Here is a 25,285-nt window from a genome sequence, read left to right as displayed (position 1 = left end):
AGAAGGGACACATTCAATAGCCAAGCTGAGAGAAAAAAAAATCACTGTTTTACTTGGATGTATCTTGGGAAATGCTGTGTCCTGAAAGTGCTTTGCATTTCCACATCTGCCCATGTGTATCTGAATTGGCAACAGCCATCTCCTCACTCCTGCACAGAGCCATCAGCCCTACCCTGCAGGCTGATCAGCCCTTCAGCACAGCAGAGAGCAGCAGAGCGGCCCTGGAGTATCCTGCAGTGGTGCAAAGCTCTGTGAATGCATTCCTCTCACCACCCATTTCTTCCTGTATCCACTCCAAAGTCCTCTTACCCTTTTCCAAGCCCATTAGGAAAGGAGCTGGTGACCTCTGAGGCACCTTCCCCAGATGCCTCCTTTGTACCTGGCAAACAACAGCTTTCTCATTATCAGGCCTGAAGCTTTGAAAGACCCCTGAAAGAAGGGATTAGGAGAAATCCTGTTACTTTGTGTTTATCTCTCATCTCCAGAAACCCCCAACCCAGCAGTCACCCTAGCCAGTCCCTGCCTGTCCTGTGTCACTGCTCTGCAGAGGGCAAAGGCACTGACAGACAGACCTCACCCAGGCTGCCCTTGGCTGCAGTGGCTCCATATCAGACCCAAAGCTCTTGTGAACAAGCCAACAAGGACAAGCATGAAGCTGACCAGTTGGTTTGGCAGTTCAGAAAACAAACCATTTAACAAACTTCTATGAACCAATGCCAATTCCTTAAGGGTTCTTCCAGTACTGTCAGTGCCACGAGTTAACAATGTACTAAAAGAAGGCAGAGTGGGAATTGGGAGTGCAGGGTCTGGTTCTGTGGTGCTTCTACAAATTCCCAGTGACACTACAGATGTTACACTGCAGAGAAGCAGGACCCTTTAAGGCTACCTTTAAACTCAGGATTTCATTGCTTTCCTCCAAAGATCCTTGAAACATCTACAGCTGATTTATAACGAGGAGCTATTTTAACAGAAAACGCTTTTCTGGGTTTATCTTTCCAGGACGTTTTCTGTGACTATAACAATGTTAGTTGTGGACAAGTTGTTTTTTTTACAAGTGTGGTAGAACAGGGCCTTTTTGCATTTCTGCAAACCACTGCAAAGCTCATTCTGGAATGATATTCAGGTGAGTGAGGAGGCTGTGGGTGCCCAGGGCTTCTGACTGCAAGTCAAGCTTGAAGCAGCCGTGCCCAGGCTCACAGCAGTGCCATCCTCAGGTTTCCTGTGGCAAAGAGGGATACATCAAAAACAGGAGCTTGAAACCTGTCCTGAACTCCTCTGTACACCCCAAGGTGAGCCACCACGGGCTTTTGGGGGTGAGGTGTAATGACGCCCTGAGCCACGCGGTGGCAATGGGCCTCTATCCCTGCAGGCTGAGCTCTTCCAGCCACTTCCAGCTCAGTAATCCTCATTCAAAGAGCTTCTAAATGGATTTAAACTGATAACGAGAGCAGGGAAAATATGGTTTCAATCACACTCTCAACAAATCAGTTTTTTAATATTTTTTTATAAATGTGTAAGTAATTAGGTAAAGATCCCTAGAGTTTAAACTTTGAGGAGTATCAGTTATTTCCAAATGGTTCAGACATATGTTAGTGTCCTGAAGAAAACTGGAAGAGATGGATCAGCTGATAACTGCTTTGGACAGTTAAAAAAAAACCCTCAAAAACCAAAAACAACTACAGAAAATCACATTAAAACACCTTGATCAAATCACTACTCTCTCCTATGGAAATATTTCCCTGAAGTAAATGAAGTCTTGACCATGCTAGAAAAAAAGCTGCTTCATTTTTGCACGTTAGTGCTCTTGAAGCATAGCAGCTTTGCCTGTTGGATTGTTTGCACTGGCAGCCTGCAGCACGGAGCCTGTGGGAGCTGCAGAGAAGGGTCCTGAGCCCAGGAGGTGACAGAGGGGGGGACAACCACAGAGCCAACACACGCCTGGAGAGCGGAGCCTGGCTGCCAGGCCAAGGGCACAACCCACCGAGGTGAGGATGGATTTAAAAACAAGTCCTGATGAATCCTTGCCCCTTCTGCCAAGAACAGCAGAAAGGGAGAGCCAGCAGAGATGGCAGTTCTGCGGCTGTAAACACTTGCTGGAAAACGACTGGCCTGAGATCATGATCTGTGCCATGTGTGCTCAGATTTACACCAGCAATCAACCTCAAGACTTGCTCCTAGGAAAAACGTTGTTGGCTTTATGCTACAGCATCTACCAGGAAACTCAGTGCTCAGCAGAGTAAGCACCAAGCCTGTCTCCCATAAATTAGGGACACATAATTATCCACTGGGGCAACAATACTCATGCCTGAGTTGGTATTTTTTCCTCCCAGTGCTCACTGCTATGTAACTGGGCAGCCAGAAGTGCATGCACCCCTGCAGCTGTCGGGTGACATGGATGACAGAGCAGCACAACAGCCTCAGAGCCACGGCTCAGGCTGAGTGGCTGCAGGTCACGCGTGCGCAGAGCGCGGCGCTCGCTGCAGCCTGGCACAGCACAGCCCCATCTTGTGCAGAGCTCAGCCCCACGCCTGGGGCTCACGGAGTTAAACAGTGAACAGCCCAGCTAATTACTATGTACTGCTAACCTCAGTTGCTGGTTCATTTTGAGACCCTTTAAAATATGAACTGTGTATTTTACCCCTATGCACTCTCTTAATGATTTGTTTTTTTTAGACTGAAATCACTTCCAGCCATCAGTTATACTCGAGGTCTCTACACATGCACTTCTCCAAGCACAAATATTTCTTTTTCCTATTGGTCTGCCAGCCCCTGTCAGAGCAAATTTCACTTTAAACTAAATGCTGTGATACTTAAAACCTCTTGGATTACTCAGGCTGCTAGTGTGATCTATGACCTTCCCCAAATGACAGCTGAACTTTCCAATTTGCTTGTACTGCTAGGGAACTGAGGAGCACATGCCGAAGAGGAAAGTGTTCCTGATGTGCAAGAGTGAGGAGAGATTTCTGAACAGCCCTGCTTATTGATGATTCAGAGCATCCAAATTAATATACCCATGTAGGATCTTAGGTGCCCTGACAAAATTCAAGATGTAAAGACCAGTTGTGTCCTGTCTCCCAAGAGCAAATGGCAGCCAGCATCCTCCTGCATCCACAAAACCCTTCTGAACAAGACAGGCTTTGGACTAGATAGAATTCATGGGATGTGTGGAAGGCTCAGCAGGCTCCCACAGGGAGCACTCCATGGGGAATCCTCTGCTGGAGTTTCCATCCAGGAGCCTGTCCTGCTTCCCAGGGCAGGGTATCAGGAGAGGCTGGAGAGTCTGGGCTGGGTAACTAACACGAGGGTGCAGAGGGACTGTGGCACTGCACACCCCCACCCTGTCCCCACCAGTGCTCACACTGCGACAGTGCTGCTGCTGACAGGGGCTCTCAAACCACAGCCTAATTCCCAGGTGCTAATTCCTCCAGCAGGGCCTCAGAAAGGCAAGAGGCAAATCCAGCATCACTGGGGACATTCTTGGTCAAAAGTAAACACTTGAAATCCAACTGAAAGCCCCCCAGTAGGATCCATGGATCTTGGAGTGATCCCAGCAGGAAGCACTGTCTGGGAAGCAGGTCTGAAGCAGTTTGGCACACGTTGTACCAGACTGTCACTGCCTGTGTGACAGTGGCCCTGGAAAAGCCTTTGAGGGTGAAATACCAGTTTAGGAGCTCACACTTTAGGGCCAAAATTTCATTTGTTTCTGCCCAAAATTAAGGCACCCTGGAATCGCTGGCCCCTGAAAATGAACTGCAAGCTAAACACAGAGTGCTTCCACCAGAGCCAAGATTTCATCTCTAATTCTTTTCATTCTAAACTTTTTCTAAAACCCTGTCAATCCTCCCTCCTTACTCTGCATCAACAAGCCCTCGTGTCTCAGAGGCTCACAGCTACTCAGTGGGGATACAAGATTTATAAACTTATTAAAAATAAAATCTATAGATTTTTAATTATGTAGATGCTCTGACCAGCCAAACGCTACTTGCAACTCTCAACTCATCAGCAGCCCTACCAAGTCCCAGAGAAGGGCTCACACCCAAAGCTCTCCACATGCTCCAGTGAGCTGCCAGGAGGGTTTCCATGCAGGTGTAAACAGGCAGCCTCTCTCGACACACGTGGCACCTCTGATCACACCTGCAGCTCTCCAAAACTCCTCCTGAGGATCAGAGAAAGGGGTTAGAACCAGAGGGGTTCTGAGCATCTTTCAGAAGCCTGGTATCAGTACAGTTCATAGCAATTCCACTGTTTCCTCTGTACCTTCTCCCTCTATACACTGGCTGTTATTGTTCCTCAAAATCAGTCTTCACTCCCAAGCCATCCCCGCCTCAGCCCAGGCAGACGTTCAGAGTTTCAGGTGCACATCACTGAAGTCCTACATTTTCTGTTCCATGAATCCACTCATGTGTGACAGTACACTTCCCATCCTGTATCTCCTTATAAACTCTCATGCCACAAACCCCTGTATTCCACAATGCTGGATCGAGTTCCTGTGTGTAACAGACAAAACAAATCATGTTCAGATGAACACTGAAGGCTGTACTTTCCCCTCAGGAGGTGCCAGAGCCACAGGAGTGGCACAGCAGTCTCTAATCTCCAGACAAGCACAGCATTATAACCTGTTCAAATGAGATGCAGCTCACTGATCAGAACTCTTGCCAACAAGACACACAAGTCTGCCAGCAGCAAAGGCTGTATTTTTTCTCTCATCTCAGGGTTTTTGTTTGTTCCTGAAGCGTTGATGATTGCTGGTCTGAGACAAGGACTGCAGCGCAGGGCAGTATAATCACAAAGGGGACGCTCAGCCCTGCCAGCCCAATCAGCAGAATGGCTGCTGAATGCCGCAGCTCCCTCCTTTCCTCCCTCCTGAGGTTCCTCTGCGCAGAGACCAGGCATGGAAAGGCAGGGGGAGCTGGGGCATCCAGGCCCAGACCCACTGCACGAGCAGGGATTAGGGCACTGTGTGCATCCAAGCACTGCAGGTGGGAAATGGTTTTGAATCCCAAAGAACACACACAGACCTCCAGCTTCTAAAGCTGCCTGCAGGTATGACACGTGTAGCTAATCCTCTGCAGGTAGCGAGGAACCGTCACACGTGACCCAAGGGTCAGAGCCTCTGAAGCCATGGGATCTGGGGCCTTTCTGCTGATGCTCCCTGGCAGCTGAGTACTGCATGGGACCCCACTCTCCCAACACCAGTCATGGCAGGGTAAAGAGCATCAAAAAAGGCATCACAGGCCTGTTGCTTCTGTCTTTGCTTCAAGTCCAGAGATTGAGATGATGATCCCATTTCCTCCTACAAACCTCTGGTTTGCCTTCATTGACCATAAATTTTCTGTCCTTCAAAGCAAGAGCACAAACCATGGGTTATGGAGAAACTCCGTACAACTGAGAAGCCTTAGGAAAAAACAATGTTTCTTTATATAATGTCTTGTAACTAGATTCTCCCACTACTGGTAATGACGTTAAACTAGAAACCACAAGTCTCCTAAATTCTGCCTCTCATGACCCCAAGTTGTTCTCCCCTATCTGCCAAGCTTTTTTTCATGCTTTTTATTCTTCAAGCTCAAATGGGAGGGGAGTTTAGTGGCAGTGTCTGTGACTGTGCCCACTGCATCAATCACCCAAGTCCATCTCTACATTAGCATTAATGTCCCTTAAACAGTAATATTGTACCTGCTCACCAGACAGAAAACATCCAAATGAACCTGTGCAGTAATACTTTAGCTCCCTTGTGCATCATAACACAGCTTTTATGCATATGATCATGTCTCTCCTTCCATGTGACCCAGCTTTCTTCAGTGTACTTAATGACTTCAAGTTTCCAATTGCTTCTGGACTTGTTGCCCAGTTGTATCTCAGCACAATACTGCTGTTTCTCCCACTTAATTACAAACAAATGGAAAGCTGACAATGGGGGACAAATGAGCACTGTGTCTTCTGTGTCAGGCTCCAGCTATGCACCAAGCAACAACTACGCCAAAATTCACTGGGGGAAGGCAGCATTAAAAAAAAATAAATTCCCAACTGAATAGTAAGAAAGCACTGAACCAAAACCAAATGACCTTGCTTAGCCAGATTCAGTGTGAGCCTTGCTTGAAAGCTGTAGCTCTTGCCATCCTTGCTCTGCAAACACAGCCTGGGATTTGGCCTCAGTTTCTTGCTCTGTCAGTTACCTGCTGTGTGATCCTGGACAAGTTGCTCCTTTTCTCCATGACCTCAGTTTCCCATTGGAGTATTGGAAGAGAAAACACCCCAGACGTTAAAGACAGCCAAATGACAAACTACAGTAATGAGAAGACTCAAATCAGACTGACATAGACAGAAAAGACCTTTGCTTATTCTATAAAACCCTTTAGGAAAAAAAGATTATTTCTGCTCTGCTAGAAAGGCAACCAATCCCCAACAGAGCCAGGAGGCAGAACAGCAGCTCAAAGGCTGCAGTTGTGTCACACAGCCACGTCGTTCCTGTGAAGGGCATCAGGAGAGCTCCTGCAGCATTCCTGCAGTCAGGCTCACAGCGCTGCCACACAGACAGGGAATTTCTCAGTCATTCTCTCTACAGGATTTCTTAAAAGGTCAAGTGCACAGACAGATCTGGAACGGAAATCAAGAGCTCTGGCTTTCCACTCTAAGCCTGACAGAAACATCTCCTGTGCTCTTGGCTCAACAACTGTCCAAACCCACTGATTAGATACATCCATTTCTTAAGAATTAATTAAGAACTAAAACAAATAAAAAAGCCCCAAGGAATAGGCAGTAAAAAGCAAGATGTTCTTTCCTCCCCCTCTCTGCTTGCACAGTCCAAAGTGTCAACTCCATACACTGAAGAGTACATTGCCTTAATCTGAACTAGGGATAGGCCCGGCTTGGGAAGCTTTCACACCTCTCTTTGTCTTCAGCGAGCTCAGTGTTAGGCTGGGTACAGAAAGCTTCAGGCAACTGCCTGAGCGGAATGAGATGCTGAAGTTTCACAGAGATGACTGGTGTCACTGACCAGATCAGGATCTGCTCCAGCTTCCATCAGCCTTCCCATTTCCACACAGGAAGTGTTCCTTGCTTCCTTGCTAGAGCAGGTCACTGAAAACGTACCCAGAGATAAGCAGCTGAAGCAAAAATGCAGCTTTCTGGTGGAGAATTTTCCCTTTAAATGTTTATACAAACCCTTCGAGCCCAAGCACAGCCACTCAGTTCTGTTCTTCAACACAAAAGGGGACAAAAGTTCCCTGTTGTGCACCCAAGCCAGGAGGAGCCGAGGCCACAGGGCACTGGTGACACCGTGCTGTCTGCAGGGCAGCCCAGTGGGGATGAGAATCCAGATGCTGGAGGGAAGGAGGGAGAGTCAAGAAATCTGTTCTGCTCTGACTTCCAGCTGCAGCCAATAAAAGCTTTCAAAGCCTTTCTGAAAGTTAACATAGCAGGGGGATTTGCAGCGCTCGCTCGAGCACACACAGCCAATGCAGTTGCAGTGTTACTACTGATGAAGAAACTTTAAATATTCTTCTACCACCACAGCTGATTGTCCTGATTTCAAACACTTTTATATATCAGCACAGGGGCCTAGTGAAATCTTGTTGAGATCTATCCCAAATCAGCAAAGATTTTAGTGAAAATCAAGAAGAAAATAAATCTCAATGTCTCTTACTGATTTTTTTTCCTTAGGAATAACACTGGATAGATCAGGAAACAAGGCAGATACAAATACAGACAAGGAATGTGTTCTTGGGGATCTATTTCTTTGAGTAGCATTATTATATAAAAAACTCAACTTAAACAAATGAGAAATCAAATGTTTCCAGACCAAAAAGGTTGATCAGGGAGTACTGGAAAAAAAAAAATTTTTAAAAGCTCAACATCCCAAAGGCAAATAAACTCTGTAAGCCAATTGATTATTTTTTAAATTTCAGAGTTAAAAAACCATTATCTTGGTTTTCCAGAGAGAAAAGAGTAGATCAGTCTTTGGAGTTGGATGGTTGAGGCTGATAAACACAGAATCAGAATAAAATTTTAGAATCAAAACAATTCTAAGTATTTGGCAAAGAAATTAATTTGATATATTAATTTTTATGCTAGAGAGTTGCTCAGAGCACATGTTCAGTTCAGATAATAACCACAAGAAATACCCCACTGATATATGGGCCTTTTTAAAACTCCTCATTTTAAGTTTAATTTTGAATCCTGTGAGCATGCTTAAATCCAGCACACAAAACACCCCTCACTTTATTACAGTTTTAAATCTTTCTTCCAGATCTGGCCTTGCAACCACTTGTCTTGATAAAATAGGTCACTTGAAAAAGGAAAGCTCAATAAAATGAATTACAAAACCAACAAGATTAAACTGATTGTGCTGTTTTTGTACAGTGCAGCCGAATTCTGCAAATATGCTGCTGGCTGTGGTTTGGCATTTAACAGCATGTGATCAGTGAGAAGGAGGAAATTTTATTCTCATTAACTGTTGCAGATTTACTGCAGTGAAAAAGGGCTATGTAACCTGAGAAGTGACAGAATGGAAAGATCAAAGCAGCAGTCTGGAAACTAAATAAACCTTCTGGCTACTTCCTGCAAGGAAAATTCACTCTGGCAATGTAAAACAGAGTCCAGTTAAAAACTACTCTCAGTTTTATGAGCTGTCACAGCAGCTTGAGTGGTTTGGACCAGTCAAGTTTAGAACATTATATTTCCTTGTTTTTGTCTCAGATACTTCTGTAAGCAGTTTTACAGTTTCTTTTTCTTTTTTTTTATTTTTAAAGAGAAAAATAAAATTCTTTTCTTTTGGTTGAAATCGAGAAGGTCACAGCTAAACTCATTAAAAACAAGCAGGTCTTCATTTGCACATTCCATTCCCCTTTACTACATTTTAATATTTTACTTTGAGATTTATAAGCAATGTACATTTGCTTTAATAACTCTTCCGCATTCTGTTCACTTATTGTTTAATATAAGTGCAAATCAGTTTACAGAGCCCAGATGGCTTGTAACCAGGGAGCCAGTCTATTCCTAGTAGCACATCTGGAGGGACTGAGCAGCAGACAGAACGTGGGAATTAATTAATGTTACATTTCAGAAGAGACAGGCCCAGGTTTGGGGGATTTTTTGGTAAGACATTCCAAAGGACTTGAGCTCACTGCTACAGCATTTGGGTATTCTTTTAAAATTCTTAATAGCCACCTAAACCGTGATGGTTAAATGAGGCCAACTGCAGGTGGAATATAATAAAATAAAAAGCAGCTAAAAATGTAAAAAAAAAAAAAAAAAAAAAGTGACTGCAAGTAAAAGAGGCCCAAGTATCCTGTATTCTGAAAGAGCTGAAGTGCATTAAAACCTCAATACTTATTCTCGTCCCAAACAGCATCTGCAACTTGCTGAAAAAACTCTGCTATTTTAACTGTGTTAAAATATTCCCCAGCAAGCTATTTCATCTCTCCCATACTGCTGCAATTGTTGGAGCAATTAAACCTCTCTTACAGTAAATGAAACAAGGGCAACCTGATCCTTCCCAGCTCCGGACCACACACCTTGGCGAGGTGGTGTGGTCTGGTCACTGTGGGAGCAATCAGGAGAGCCCTGCCCTGCTCCAGCCCTGGCACCTGGCTCTGCAGGAGGAACTGCCCTTCTCCTGCTCCAGCCCTGGCACCTGGCTCTGCAGGAGGAACTGTCCTTCTCCTGCTCCAGCCCTGGCACCTGGCTCTGCAGGAGGAACTGTCCTTCTCCTGCTCCAGCCCTGGCACCTGGCTCTGCAGGAGGAACTGCCCTTCTCCTGCTCCAGCCCTGGCACCTGGCTCTGCAGGAGGAACTGCCCTTCTCCTGCTCCAGCCCTGGCACCTGGCTCTGCAGGAGGAACTGCCCTTCTCCTGCTCCAGCCCTGGCACCTGGCACTGCAGGAGGAACTGCCCTTCTCCTGCTCCAGCCCTGGCACCTGGCTCTGCAGGAGGAACTGCCCTTCTCCTGCTCCAGCCCTGGCACCTGGCACTGCAGGAGGAACTGCCCTTCTCCTGCTCCAGCCCTGGCACCTGGCACTGCAGGAGGAACTGCCCTTCTCCCTCCCTTCCCTACTCCTCCACCTCTGGAGGAGTAACTTCCCTTTTCCCTCACCTGCGCTTTCCTGCCCACCTTGGCTATCACCTCTCAAGGTCTGTGGGCATTGGCTGTGTGTGGGATACATGGAGAGCTGCTTGGGAGCGTCTCCTCATGCCAAGAACACAGTGACAAGAAATGAACACCCAAGCGCATTCAAAAGTTGTTGTACATCAAATATTGGATATGAATAACATTGTCCTTTCATGGATATTCCTCAATTACAGCCCTAATCTTTCAGCGGTGCAAAAGTTCTCCAAACTCTGGGAAAATCTCAGTGATGAATATGGGCCACAGGGCAAAATCTCCATGCTCTGGAATAATCAGAGCCCTGTCTTCAAAAAGGTTCCAGTAACTGTCCGCAGCATAACAGCAAAATTTGGTGAGACACTTATTAGTGACACCTAAACTGGGTTATATGATCAGGCTGCAGCACCTCTATAAACAAGGCTTTGAGCAAACAGTATGAAAAAATAATGAAGTGACAGCTAGCAGGAATATGACCACTACCCAAACAAAAGCAAAAAAAACCAAACCAAACCAACAAAAACCCAAACCAACCAACCAAAAAACCACCACCACCACCAAAACCCCAACAAAACAAAAATAAACAACCAAACAAACCCCCTCCCCAAAAAAAAAAAAAACAACAAAAAAACCAGAAAGAGAGAGAGCTCTAGTTTAGTACTGATGCAGAAACAAATTACTGTAAGACACAAAGAAATTCAAGCTCTCATTCAAAAGCTCTCAGCAATGAAGCCTTCCTGTTCTGGAAGCACCACTGCCACATGTCAGTACTGAAGGGGAATAACTACACAGTGAGTTCTGTGTCATTTTAGGCCACGATCCGGGCAGACCCATGAAACAGTCAAGTGAAGTCTTTCAATAAGCTTGTCCCAGACTGTGACCAAAACCCTCCAAAAGGCAGCAGTTCCCACTTCCTTCTCAAGTTCTTTTAGATGCAAAATCTCACTTCCAGGAGAAGTGAGGTGCACTGAGGCACTCAGTGCCTGCACAGGCACTGAGGAACAAAATATCTCTGCCAGTTCCCCAGGAATAGTCAGTGCCTTGAACTTCTATAAAACTAAACACATAGGCACAGTTAGGAGAACAGAATATGATAAAAAAGCGACTCTGCTGCCAATAACAAGATTTTTGTGCGATAAAAATAAAATACATGAACCAACCAAAATAAACTCCCTTATTTGTGTCCAGGAACTTCATTGGTTCTGGGCTTTTCTTTAAGACCTTTTCAAATTCGTTTCAGTGGGATTTACAATTTGCTAATACTGATGTGTGATAAACTAATAAAACCTCCCTGCAAGGTTATAGGCCCAATTTACTAATAAAACCTAATTTAATTCTCCTGGGAAATGCAAATTAAATAGTGTCCAAATGGCAGAAGCTGAGTACAACTCTGCTGAACATATTGCAAAGGCAACTAAGGTAGATTTTGTTTTTAAAGTAAGGTTTAAATATGGAAAAGAAGAAGTACTGCACAGAGCTGTAAGAAATATCATTATGGTAAAATGGTTCAAAGTAGAATCATCTTGTAAGAGTAATTTATGCTCTTTCGGGTTTTCTTCCCATTAATTAAAATATTTTATACTCACTATATGTCCACCTCTAAGACAGGGAAGTATTATTGCCTCTGTTCAATTGGGGAGGAAAGAGATGCGAGTACTCTCAGCACAGACCCTGCAGGAGAACATTTTTTGTCTAAAGAAGCATGGAACAGTTTGTTCTGCCACCGATCCCTGCTGCTGTCTGCTAACAGAGTGGTTTTTCACCCTCAGAGACAGCCTGCAAGATGGTTCTTACCTCCTGAAAAGCTGGGAAGGGAATGTTCCAACTTCTAAATAAACTGTCCTGAACTTTACTGAAAATAGAGGATGGATGAGACACACTCCCTGGCAGGGTCACCAAGATCATCAATTCCCTCAGTCCTTTCCTTTAGCAAACCTAACTGAAGATGAGGATCTATATGGAACATAGCTCTAAATGTCAAAGTAGGATGTAGGTTACAGGTACAACCATTTTAAAGCATTTTGATAATCATTCACAAAGTGCACATTTGCCACCACCTGCTGCAGTTCCTGTAGCTGACCCAGATGGGAGATGTTCAGCTGGGAATTCACACCACAGCGCAGCAATCAACGGCAGTGAAAGGCTACAGCTCTGGGTTGTTCCACCATGAAAACTCCCACCTGATTCTCATCAGGGTTTCCAAGTGAAAAAATGCCACGGATAGGAGCATTCTTGCCATTCAGTGTGGACTTGCAGCACGTGCAGACATCACAAGTGGTTAGTCCAACTACAGATAAGCCAAGTCCCACTGAGAGTGTTGGAGCACCAGGAGCTGTGGCCAGGTCCTGTTTCCATCAAGCCCAGACACAGGAGCCTGGCTGTGCACCCTGGAATTTGCCAAGAGCAGCCACAGCTTCCCTGGGGCCAGCACAGAGCAGCCTGCAAGGGCCTGGCTCCAGGCACTGAGCTCATGGAGCATCCCAATGACCTGCCATGGCAGAAACAAGACATGCAGGCACAGCCTTAGGCTGTAAATCCAGGCACAGGAAAGATGTTCCACCAAGGACAGAGACATGCAGTCACCCCATAAAACTGGTTGTGCTTGACATGCCAAACCTCACTGCTTCCTGGGAAGAAGCCTCAGTCAGATCTCTGCTGGGAAGAGCTGGGAGTGCACATGCTGGGAACAGCACACGCAGAAAGGCCTTGTCTCAGAGAAAATGAGGGTTGAGCAATGGCAGCTCTGCTGCATTTTACAACAAGGTTAAAGGATCCTGCACTGGTGAAAAACTACCTCAGGGGAAAAAAAAGCATTCTGGCCAGCTCTAGCATTCCTAACTATTAATCTTTTCAAAGCTACAGACTGAGAAGATTTGAGAACTCTGCTGAGAATATTAACCAAAAATTGGCTTTTGCACTCAGAGTTTGTACCATTACCTAGCTGTAGCTGGGAAAGGTTAAGAAGTGGCCTCTTCCCCAAGGAGCAAGAAAAATACTGTGGCTATCTCTATTATAAGGTATTTAGCCATCACTGTTATGTTTGTGTCTTAAGAAAGTAATTAGTCTCCAGAAGGTGATTAAAATTTGATAAATGACCATAGATTCTGGAAGATGTCTTTCAGCTGGTCTTTATCCCCTGCAGCTCAGACACTAAGCTGTCATCACATCGGCCAAAGGTGAGGGATTTTTGTTTGCCACAATCATAAAACTTTCACTCAATATTAAGCTTTATCAGAACCAGAAACCTTGAATTCAGATTTTAATAACAGATGAAAATTTCAAATCTATGCCTAATGCCCATCTGCTTCTGAAAGACAGTAAGATGATTCAAAGCTGGTAATCTAATCACAAAAGTCTTTTCCTAGCCAATGAAAAAAAGCTGGATAGATGCTGTCAAAACAACCCCCTCAGCCACATCTTTTCTGCTGAATGGAAAACATACCTTACAATCTGTCTGCATTATGCTCCAAACCTTTGAGGAAAACAAGAGATGCTGTTTATGGATTTTATCACTGCTCCCGTGGATGTTACATTCTGAAATAATTCTATTTACAGGCCTCATAGGTAACAGTACAACTCCACTAAGAATACAGTTCAGGGATAAGAGCTGTAAACAGAAGCTGCAGAACACACAGGCTAGATCCCCAGAAACAAAGCATTTCCCAGAGTGGCACGATCAGAAAAATGGCAGCTGCCCAGGTCTTCACTTTTGTGCTCCTTCTGCTTCATGATGACAAGTAACAGAAATAATTATCAGGATGTGGACATGTCCAGAACAGCAAGCATACAAGCAAATCTACAAACTGAATTCAGGGCTAGACACTTCTACAATGCCCTTCAAAGGTGTTCTTTACTTCACAATGCATTATCATGTGAGGGGCATTCTCAACTCCTGAGAGTAACTCTACTCCAGGTTTCAAAGAAAAAGTCCAAGGCACCCCACGAAGGGAAGGTAGTGTCTTTGAAAAGAGCCTCTTTCCCCAGATCAAGAGATGCTTTTACTGCCAATGCTGTCACTTCACGTTTCCCTCTTGAAAATGACAGGGAAGAACATCCCCAGTGTGGTAACCCAGTGAGTGCAGATGCCTATCCATAATTCAACTATTTTGAATTCCTATTCTGCTTGACTTCACAAAAGCTTCTCGCTACCCTCCTAAGACTGTGCAGCAGCTCTAGGTGTGTAGGTCCAGTGTCTCCTGGGACAGGGACTCCACAAGAGATGCTGGTGGTATCCCTGCTGCATTACAGGAGAGTCAACCACTTCAGCACCTTTGGATACAGCTGCTGAATTTTCCCAAAGAAGCAGCCTGGAAATGCAATGGCAGAGGGTGCCCAGGAGCTCTGCTAGAACAGCATCCCCCCAGCCCTGGAAGTTCACAATGAAACTGGAGTAGCAATACCACACATGGCAGGTGGTGTGGGCTGGGTTATCAAACATAAGTTACAGGGAAAACCTTCCAGACAGTTTGAGTTTCATTGTGGTGCTTGACAGCCACTCCTCACAAACACAGCTCTTTGGCTCCAAAAATTAGGATGGTGATCAGAACAGACTCAAGCCCTGGTAATGCACTGAGGGCACCAGCACCAGTTCAGAATGAACTCAGTTTCTCAGTGATGGGCAGCCACTAAGAACATGGAACTTTCCGGCTGCCCTTTCAGCCCTCCTGGAGGCAAGGCAAAGTCCCGATTCACTCTGAGCACATTGCAAGGACAGGAAACAGCCTCAGAGAAATTAAAGAGGTAACATATCCTCATTCTTTCTCATAGGAATGGAGAAAGGAGAAGAAAGGATTAAGTTATTCAAGGCTAAGGAGCAAGAAGTCAGCTCATGGTTGTTACCTACCTCAACATCCACAGGGTGGTCTTAAATGGCAAAGAGACTCTCTTAAATGACAAAGAGACTTCAGAACTCACCCCATTGCTTAGCAAAAACCACTTCTATTACAGAATTGAAAAGCCTAATATAAAAGGCAAAGACCAGAAGACACAGGCATAATAAATAAATGTATAATAAATGAAAAAGTGTAACAAATTAAAAGACCAAAACCAAGAATCTACTCATAATTAGCAATCTCTCTCTGAACTTCCAAGACATGTTACTATTAACTGACTTGCTAATTGTCTATGAAAACCACAACTCAGCTTTCTTGCTAAAAAAGCTCCTAAAAACAAATTCAAATATTATTAATAGAAAAACGAACCATTTCTTATAACAAAAATCTTGATTTATTAAAAGCTGGAACTGGTTAAAAATAAATCCTTGACATAAGGTTCTTGTTAGCTTTAAACTGTAAGCATAAAAATACCCCAGAATTATGTTTTGGTAGGCTGAAATGCACACTATATAACACATAAAAAGCGCCTTGACTTGCTGCTATTATTTTTAATTAGGCTCTGTAGCACGTATGGTTTTACCTTCCAACACCAGTTCCAATTGGGAGAAGGGAGCTGCAGACCCATGGGACTGGCAATTCCATGCTCATGCCTTGGAGCATTAATGCATTTTACATTAGGTCTGAGCATCAGGAAATCCTGGCTGCTGGCGCCAAGCAGTTCCAGCCCATAATGACCCACATGTGAGAAGTCAGATTCACCACTCAGCTGCCAGTATCTATTCTATCAAACAATTCGCTCCTGCTCTGCTACAAGTAAGACAGAACATTTGCAGCACTCCACACTGTTTCCAATTAGACTGTGTGTCTGGACTGCAGATAAGTCCATGGAGCAATCATACTGAAAGAAATCTTCCTAAGAAACAGAATTCTAGCCAGAAATCCCAGTATTTCCAGAGGCCATCAGCAATGGGCCAACCTGCAGTTTTTCTGTTTCATTCTTGAGGTGAGCCTTCAGTATGCCTTGAAATATGCAAGAAAATTCTACAAATACTTAATTTAACTAGGTATACACCAGATGTATTTTGCTACTCATGTTAGTTGGAATACAATCAGATTAAAAAGCAGGTTACTATTGGAGCTCCCTGATGAGGGTCTGCAATTTGAGGCTGACTGATGTGCCTTCACTTTTAAATAAGGACACTGAAGATGGTTTTGTTTCCCAGCTGAAAACTCTCTGTTTTCAGAGTATCTTGACTGGGGCTTTCTCTAAGTTTACTTAGTTAACTTCTCTAAGTGTACAGGAAACAAAGGAGTCTGCAAGCTCTACCCTACACACCTTTCCCCATACCTCCAGGTGGGCCTGAAGATCACAGGGAGCACCCTCCAATGTTCTGGTGAACAGAGAAATCCATCACCTCATGGTTGTGTCCATTGTGAAGTTAAAAATGGTGAGTCACCCACTGAGACCCCAAGAGCAGCACAGAGCTCACACTTACCTCAGTTTCTCTCCCACCTGCAAGCTCTGCAACAAAGGCTGAACATTTGGAAATGATCAGCACAGGCACCAGCATCCCCTTCCCAAACACAGACTCACACTACTCTGAACTTGATGCTTACTGAGTATAAATATTTACTTTTTTCTAGAAGATTCATCTCAATTCCTGGTTTGTTTTTTTTTTTGTTTTTTTTTTTCCTGAGCATGTTAGTTATTTTAATTTGTCACTAAAAATGTTACCACCACTCCAACCCTCACTCAATGTTCAGCTTTCTGGTGAGTCACAGGTAGAATAAACCAACAAAAGTAACTGTCCACCACCCTCGATTAATTACAAGAAGCCAAAGTAAGGAAGGAAAATCTTTTTTTTGCTTCAGCTGTACATACTATGAATGGCTTACATTTTACAAACGGTGACTGAAGTTGTTAGTGGTGAAAAGAACATTCTTCCTTTGGAAAGAAACAGCTTCAGCCCCAGGGCTGAGCATATTCAGACAGCTGGATCCTGCTGAAGTGAATACTGTACCTTGACTGTCAAGTGTTTGAACTATTTCCTGCTCATGAGTGCACAGAATTCATACTTCATAAAAGGCAAAACTTCCTAAACTCTACATCATCAGGATTTATGAAGATTCCATTATTGGAAATGAGTCTTTTCTATTTTGAACTCATGGGAGAAGTTCACTCAGAAATTCAAACTGCAACAGCTTGCCAACATTGAGAAGGAGAGGTCTTTGACCAGAGGGGAAATTCAGAGAAAGATCTCCCAGAATATCAGCAAAAGCTGATGCCTTTTGCTCCTATAGCCCATTTTCCAGGTGCCCTCAGGAATCTAAGTGAGAATACCTTGGGAAGATTTATGTTAATGAAAAACACAATAAACCCCAAACCCACAGCAGCTGAAAGACTTCTTTTAAATTTACCAATACTGGAAACAAACATCTCAGTAATCAGCATCTCAAGCCTCTCTTTAGATATTTCCCAGTGTCTGAAGAGTATTTGAGTAGTTGTCATAACAGGTGGTGGATTCTGTGTTATTGTTCTATTCTACAGGTTTTGGGAAGCTGTGATGTGTTACAACATGTTAGGATGTTAAAACAGACACGTGATTCAGACAACGGACTAGAACTGCTTGTGCAGTGTAATTCATTCCTACTGTTATGGGGGCAAAAATTACTCAGCACTACAAATGAAGCCCTAAAAGAAACTTGAAGGGCCATTGGATGATAAGAATTCTTAAGTAGGAGCAACTCACTTGCCAGAGAAGGGGTGCTGCCCAACCAGGTCTCCATTCTGCAGCTGGTAATCCCCGAAGATATCCGGACTCACCGCTCCATCCGGGACTATCAGCCCATCTAGAAAACAAAACACAGTCACTTGTCAAGGAGCAGGATTGATGGCAAGTGGGCAAAACCACCTGTCCTGGTTTCTTTTAGCAATTCATTAGGAATTTAACTTACAGCAACTTCAAGCTGCTGTAATTTAACCTAGCAACTTCAAGTACAAAAAAGTCCTTACTGGGACTCCAAGCAGCTTCAACCCACTGTCCTGAAAAATGCTGTACCTAAGAAATATTCCCTTCTTTCTTAAGCCTATAAAAGTTATTTAAAGACAAGTCTTGTCTCACCCATTAAAGTAAGCCCAGAAAACAAGTAATGAAAAAGGTAAAACATTAATCTGGGCCAGCAGCTTAAAAATAAAAAAGCAGCAAAAGCTCTTAATTGTTCCGACTCTATACTGCACCACTGTATCTCTTCAAACTTGTTGAGAAAAACAAGAAAGTGACTTCAAACTTGTTTATTTTATCTTGCCCCATCTTTTAGTATCTCAGAGCTCTTTCCAACAAGGGCAGGCTTTTCCTGTGATATCCTCTCAAGAACACAGGTTACAGATTTTCTGTGCTCTCTTTACATTACAACATTGGCATATGAAGAGGCAGGCATTTGTCAAGCCAGAAGTATTCCTTAAAGGCTTCACAGTCTCTGCTTGCTTTATGAGGAAAAGAAAATCAGGAGCTAACATCTTCCTTCTGTTACATCAGTGTAAACCCAGAGAGTGTCTTTGAAGTAAAGTCACTGAACTGACCGCAGCTGAATGAGAGCCCAGCTTAACTCTTTGCTGCTCCCATTCACAAGACACATTTCTTTTTAATATTAAGGACACAGTTCTTACTTGGTAATTAGTATTAGGCTCTAATCAGATAAAACAAGCTCTATCATTTAAACAGCCCCTACATCAGTTTGTCTCCATCACTGTATGAAAACCATTCCAGACTTGAAGTGCAGAAAGCATCCCCATAAAACCAGGGCAGAAACAGGTACATCCAGACTGATACATTAAGAGTTTAAGAGAGGGAAGACAGAGATTCCTAATGACTAGGAAGTTACAAATGCCATTCCACTTTAAAGAAAGAGAGATAAGATCCAGGGGAGTCACAGGCCACTTAGCTTAACCTCTGTGGTTTCCAAACTACTAAAACTGCCTGCACAGGAAGCAGTGGAAAGTTACTTACAGACACAAGGGCTTAGAGATGACGACTCTGGCATTCAAACAAATCTCCCTGTGCTTTATGAATTTACCTGATGTTTTTTGAAGATAATATAGTGACAAGTGATAAAAGGAACAGAATTGACACATCTAGATTTCTAACAGACATTTGATGAGGTGCTACAGAGATTCATTTCGAAGATAATACCTCATGGGAAAGTGACTGAATGCAAGGCAGCAGATTGCAAATGGAAAATGCCAGCCATGATCAGACCACGTTTTAGCAGCATCAGATCGCTGTACATGGCCATGTTCTAACTGCAGACATGTGTGTACAGTATGTGAAGGAGTATGAGTTGACAAGCAAGCGTTCTGGCAGGGATCAATATTCCTCTCTCTCAGTATGTTCAGTGGGACACGAGTGCCCTGTGACATCACACAAATAGAAAATGTCCAAAGAAGTGAAAGGAAAGTTGAAATGGCCTTTATTAAGACTTGTGCCAAATTTTTCTATTTCACCTCCTAGTCTGTGTGCTCCACTGAACTGAAATGAAGAGGACCTTATCACTTTTATACCTGCAGCACTTCAGATCAAAAGCATTTATGTGACTATGCCTTTTAAATAGTCAGGCTAGATTGAAACTTCTCCTCTTTGAGAGCGGAGAAACTTAAAAATAACATATGTCTCTGCATTAATAAAGCAAGCACTACATTTTAACTCTGAGGCTACTGCTACCACTACTTAAAGTGTCTTCAATCAAGAGTGTTAACAGTCAAACCATAACACTCAGAGTTATGGCTCACATGAATTTATAGGAAAATGAAAGCACATGGAGAGCGTCAGCTGCAGAAAATGTGATTACACAGTTAAAGGACATCTGTTGTTATGTACATTTCAACATAAATTAGGCTATGTACTTTCAGAGCAAGAGAGGCACTGAGCTCAGGAAGGTAACTTCAGAGATTCTACCACATTTTTCATGTAGATTTAAATTACTGTGCAAGAGAGAGATTGGCCTGTCATGAAATAAGGAACACATCTTGCCATCAGTGAGCTCAAGAATGATTATGGTCAAGGTGGGACTTGTACTGTCAGCCATCAGTGTAGATCACTTCTGAAATTATCAAACTGAAATACAAGTATTTCATTTCTGACTGCACAAAGATTTGTACTTTTGGTGAGTTTGGGTTTGGTTTTTTTCACTGAGTAATGATCTGTCCTTCAGAAACCCAAATCCCTGCTCCAACTGGTACCTTAACCTGTAGCCTTTTCAAAGGAATCCTATGTCCATTTTGAGATGCCACATTTCAACAGCTGAAGTCTAAGAAATTGCAGAAGCACATAATTACTGACGCTTGTTGCAATGAACCTGAGAAGTGAATCTATCTTTTGAATACAATCACTCTTTAAAAAGGGCTACCTTTAAAAACAAAAGCACATTTCAAACATCTGCAGAACATATCACCAGAATTCTACCTTTCCCTCCCAGTCAAGCACAAAAAATCCAAAAGGGATAAACTATCACACTAAGAGGCAAGTTGCTGTGGCAGAAGAAAAGGAAGCCTTATGTTCTGATATCCTTTGAGAACAGTGCTTGAAATGCTACTGAGATCTTGCACAATTATTTTCTTGCAGCAGCTATGAGTGAAGACGATGGGGTTTAGTGGTTTTGTTTTTCTAATTACTCTTCCTGCAAATTGATCCCGAGTCAAGGAGTTTTGTGACTCATGCTTCGTGGCAGAGGACTGGACACACATGTGGAAAATGAAAAACACAGACTCAAACCTAGCAATTCAAAAATACAAGCAAAAAATTCATGCACTCAGTTATCCAGAAGTTTGAAAAGGATCTAAACCCGCAAGTTTGAGAGGGTAAGCAAACTCCTCGTTACAAAAAGTTATGAAGACATTTATCCACTGGGCAAATTATTTCATTATTGTCTCCTGCAAAGTTTTATTGAATCTTCCTCCTGAACAGCTGGCAACACTGGATTAGATAAATCAGCATTTACAGAAGAGATTCAAACACTTCCCTAAATCCTAGATATACAACAGCAAAAATCATATAGATAAAGTCATGAAATGATGGCCTCTGCTAAGGAATCTATGAGTTTGCTGAGAATCAACTGAAGTCTTCTATCAATATCTGCAACAAAAATCCCATTGTACAACTAACACAATAGGCAGAACAAAATTCAGCACAAATCTCACAGCTGTGAATTTAACAAGGATGAGAGGATTTTGTTTACAGAGCAAACAAACTATGGACACAAGAAATAGATGGGAAGAACAAGGCTGGGCACCCTTTACTTGACTCCATTGTCATGATCCATCAGCTCTCTGAGACAGGTCTACTCATATTCCTGCAGACCTGTAACACTTCCTAAAATCATGGATGCAGTACTTAATCCATCACTGACACCCTGATGCCTTAGGATTTTAGCTTTTATATTTTTCAAATCCTGTACTGCATTAGTGTATAACTCTGAACTCCATACAGAGTGTTAGCTGCTGTCTTCACATTTTGGTCAGACAAAACAATCCCTCTGGGCCTGAAACTCAAGGACACCTCACTGCCTCAGGCCCCAAAAAGTATAAGCAAGAGTGAGCTGGGGGAGCAAACTGGGGGAATATGACTTCATGGCCTAAAGCTGTAATTGGAGGGTTAACCTCTGATATGGAAATGGACCAAACTTATAATTGTCTGAAAAACTCGTGACCATTGTCCATTTTGGGTGTAGGCCCCTTGGAGGCTTTTGGCTGCCCAAGGTGTAGCTGTTTGAAGACCTTCAATAAATACCCACTTTTATTCTCTTAATCTTGTTCTAGGTAGCCACTCCATGGTATCAACCCCAACAAGGACAAGCCCATCCCTGGCTGGCATCAGTGCTGCTCCCAGTGCCACAAAACAGGAACTGTCCTGCTGGTTGGAGTCAGGCCCAGCTCAAGCTCCCACTGCAAACGCAGAGGTGGCAATCCCAGTGCTAAACACCAAGAGGTGCTGCTTTACCTGCATTATAGTAGAGGTCAGGTCTCTCCAGAATATCCCCCTCATGGATGTAGGGCTCGATGGGATCATCCCCATACAGGTACTGCTCGCTGTCGTCCATCTGCCGGCTCTCCACCATCTCCAGCCACTGCGAGTTGTGCCATCGGAACTTCTCCGTCTGGATTTTTTTAGCCCATTCCTCGTCATATTCCTGGTAAAAATCACCACACAGTGGTTTAGGATCAGCTGTAGACAAAGCTGGTGTTAACAGGAAATGGCAGGGGAAGCCAACATCAGCAAAAGATGCCAGTTCAGGGCCCAGTGACTTAAACGCTCTGCTCAGTTGCACGTTCTTCGAGCAAAGAAGGGATTTTGCAACCATTGGGCATTATTTGGGTTTGTGATACAGCAGTACAATCTTTCCTTCATGGTTTGGAACTTCACACCATCCAGAAAAAACTCCTGCTTTGAACAGAACAGTTCCATTAGCAGTCTCCTCACTCGGTTTAATTAAGAAGACCCAATTACTGCCAATCTGCAGGGGATTTTTAGTAATTAATTATTAACACTGACCAAAACCCCTGCACATCTTCATTAAATGAGCATTTCCTAGGACAACTAGTTACTAAAAAAAAAATCTATTAAGAAAAAAGGCTGTGATAAAACCAATAAATTTCTTTTCTTTCATGAGCTCCAGCAAGAATTTAATTTCAACTTCATGTCAAATTTTATGTATAATGTCTAACAACCACAAAAATGGTAGGCAAGGATAAACTCTGAGGGGAACTTCTCCAGAAAGCTGAGTAAAACAGGATGTAGGTTCCAGTCACTGTGGAAAAACATGCAGGCATGACATTTCAGTCTGGATTACAGCTTAACTGCACTCAAGTGATGTGATATCCATGTAAAGGAACACCAGCATGAAGTGAGATAGCCTATGGTCACTGCAATCAGCTGTTCTGAGAAGCAGCTTCTGAACAGAGCAGATCTGGGGGCTGGTGATTTCCACAGAGGGAGCACCAACCCATGGGGAGCACTCTGTTCCTCAATCCTGCTGGGAAGACAAGGCCCAGCTATCTCTAGGAAGCTCATCAGCATATGAAATCTGCAGATGGGATCAATCGGGGAACAGTCACAAATAAGGCACCACGATTTGTGCTTTTCAAACCAAAGTATTGTGAGCAAGAATAATAACCCTAACCAGAATGTTTCTTCTTGTGGGAAGAAATATCCTTATGGAACATATCCCACTCCACTGTCTTCTAACCTAACTACAAAGGAGAGAAAAGTTGAAAATAATTTCTTAACTCTCATGGTGGTGAACACATGATCTAGACAGACTTTCCTCAGAGATCTAAGGTGGAGTAGTTCAAGGCTTTAAAAATCTGTTTTACTTAGCCCAGAAGATGACACACAACTGGTGACAATGCCTTGGTTGGCATTGTGGAAGTGAGAATTTCTCACATGCCAAAGTAGATCTGTCCACAACCAGAGGCCATAAAATGGCAGAGAAGGCAGAATCAGCTGGCTCAGGAGCTCAGGTTAAATTTCTGAAAGCTCCATAGTCTGAACTAGAGGTTTTAAACTGACTTAATATTCAACCAGCCTTGTCTTCATTGCTGTCATATGTGTTCCACAGGTAACACTGTGTGCCTTTCCCACCTTTGGGCTGGTGGATAACACAAAAGCCAGATGGCCCTGCCAGTCTGGCAAAGGCTTCTCTGACACTGCCAACAGGTACGTAGAACATCCAAGATTTCATTATTTTCAATTTCTCCAATTCCAACTCTGATCAACACTAATTCCTAGACCTTGCTAATTCCACTCCTCACCATCCCGGCACTCCTGTTCAGTGATCCTGTCCAAAACCTGGTGTCCTGCACAACTTCCACACCCAGAGCAGGTATCACCTGTGGGATCTACAGCTATTCTCAGTGCCTAGGGAAGCAAAATTCCACTTTCTGTCTGTCAGGATTATTGCAGCCTTAGGGAGGGAGAAAAAACAAGACCAAAACCCAACAAACACACACACCTCATACTGTTTGGAAAAGAACACCTCAGGCTATTTCTTGATTTTTTTCCCCCATTTCCACTCTTGATTAAAAAGAAAAACTAGAAGTAACAGTAAAAACTTTGAAAAAGCAAGCTCAACACTGAGGACCCATAAAAAAAAGACAAGGCATGACTTTCAATGATGACATCTGACCAGCACCTTGGAAACAGCTCCTTTGCTGCATCTGCCAGAGCTAAACCCTGGGCTGGCTGTTATGTCACCCTCCAGCAGTTGTGAATTACTTACAAGCTTTAGAGAAACATCTTGTAACTGCCAGAAATCATACTGCACTCTCAAGAACACTATTCCCAGAAGTCATGATTGCAAAGAAAGGGAGGAAAATAAACAAATTTAACAAACAGCAAATTAGATTAACCTCTGTGAAAGCTGAATCCCTTTTACATTATCCTGTTTACTTTTCAAAGTTCTCAAAAGCCAAAAGGCCATCAGCTAAATCACCTCACTCACATTTACCATCAATGCACTCTGAAAACACTTGAATATTCCCAACGTTACAACCCTAAATGTATCCCCCTTCCTGACATCAGAGTTCCACTCACACCACTGTCTGAACATGCTGAAATCTGTCAGAAACAGACATCAACTTCTTATATCCTCTAGCAAAAATAATTTTACATTTCTCAGATTCTAACTGATTTTTCCTTCAGCTGATGACTGCAGGGCAGAATATTCCTACATATTCTACATTTCCCATCCTATATTAAGAGGTTTAAGACTCCCAGGTATTTTTCCTCTATCATTCATCTAAATTTTGGAAAATGATATTAGCAATTGAACAGCACATTACTTAAAAACCACAATTTATCCATTCAAGGACTTTGACAACTTTGTTCTTGTTGTTCATTTCCAGTGAAAAGAGCAAGGTACAAATGGTACAAAGAAGTGACTGCACCAGAACTAGATCAATGACCAGTTCTGTCAGGAGTTTCATTCTGGCAGCAATCACAGAAAAGGAAGATTTGCAATAATCTAGAATGATTTACATAACCTCAGCACTAAAGAAGTTCATTCAAGTAGTGCTAGATCAGGAATATATTTCTGTAGATTTTCCATGGAAATATGCAGAACCACCACTGGGTAAATGATTAATGGAATAACATCAGAGTGGAAGAAAAGCTGTAAATGCAGGACTACAGCCAAAAGGCACAAAGAAACCAAATTAAAGACATTTAGAGCAAAACAATTCCCTAAAACATTGCAAGTCTTCCAGTAATTACATTTTGATCTATTAAAATCTTTTTTATTATTATTTTGTGGGGGAGGGTTGTTTTGGTTGGGTTTTGGTTTTTAAACACATGAAGCACTCC

The 25,285-nt window shown here is 43.2% G+C and overlaps 1 protein-coding gene across 2 annotated transcripts in view; it reads right to left on the bottom strand.

Moving 5' to 3' along the window:
* KIFAP3 (kinesin associated protein 3) overlaps positions 1-25,285 on the bottom strand; it is a 68,134-nt gene that overhangs the window by 3,043 nt on the left and 39,806 nt on the right. For both annotated transcript variants that reach the window (XM_038143728.1, XM_038143729.1), the window contains exons 18-19: positions 21,926-22,115; positions 17,684-17,783 (exon numbers count right to left, since the gene is read on the bottom strand). In XM_038143728.1, coding sequence (XP_037999656.1) covers positions 17,684-17,783; positions 21,926-22,115 — 290 coding nt within the window. The remainder of the gene's footprint in view (positions 1-17,683; positions 17,784-21,925; positions 22,116-25,285) is intronic.

This window comes from Motacilla alba, chromosome 8 (assembly GCF_015832195.1).
Source record: "Motacilla alba alba isolate MOTALB_02 chromosome 8, Motacilla_alba_V1.0_pri, whole genome shotgun sequence".
Taxonomy (NCBI): domain Eukaryota; kingdom Metazoa; phylum Chordata; class Aves; order Passeriformes; family Motacillidae; genus Motacilla; species Motacilla alba.
Note: the sequence above shows the minus strand (reverse complement) of the source record. Positions and strands in the feature narration are given on the sequence as shown.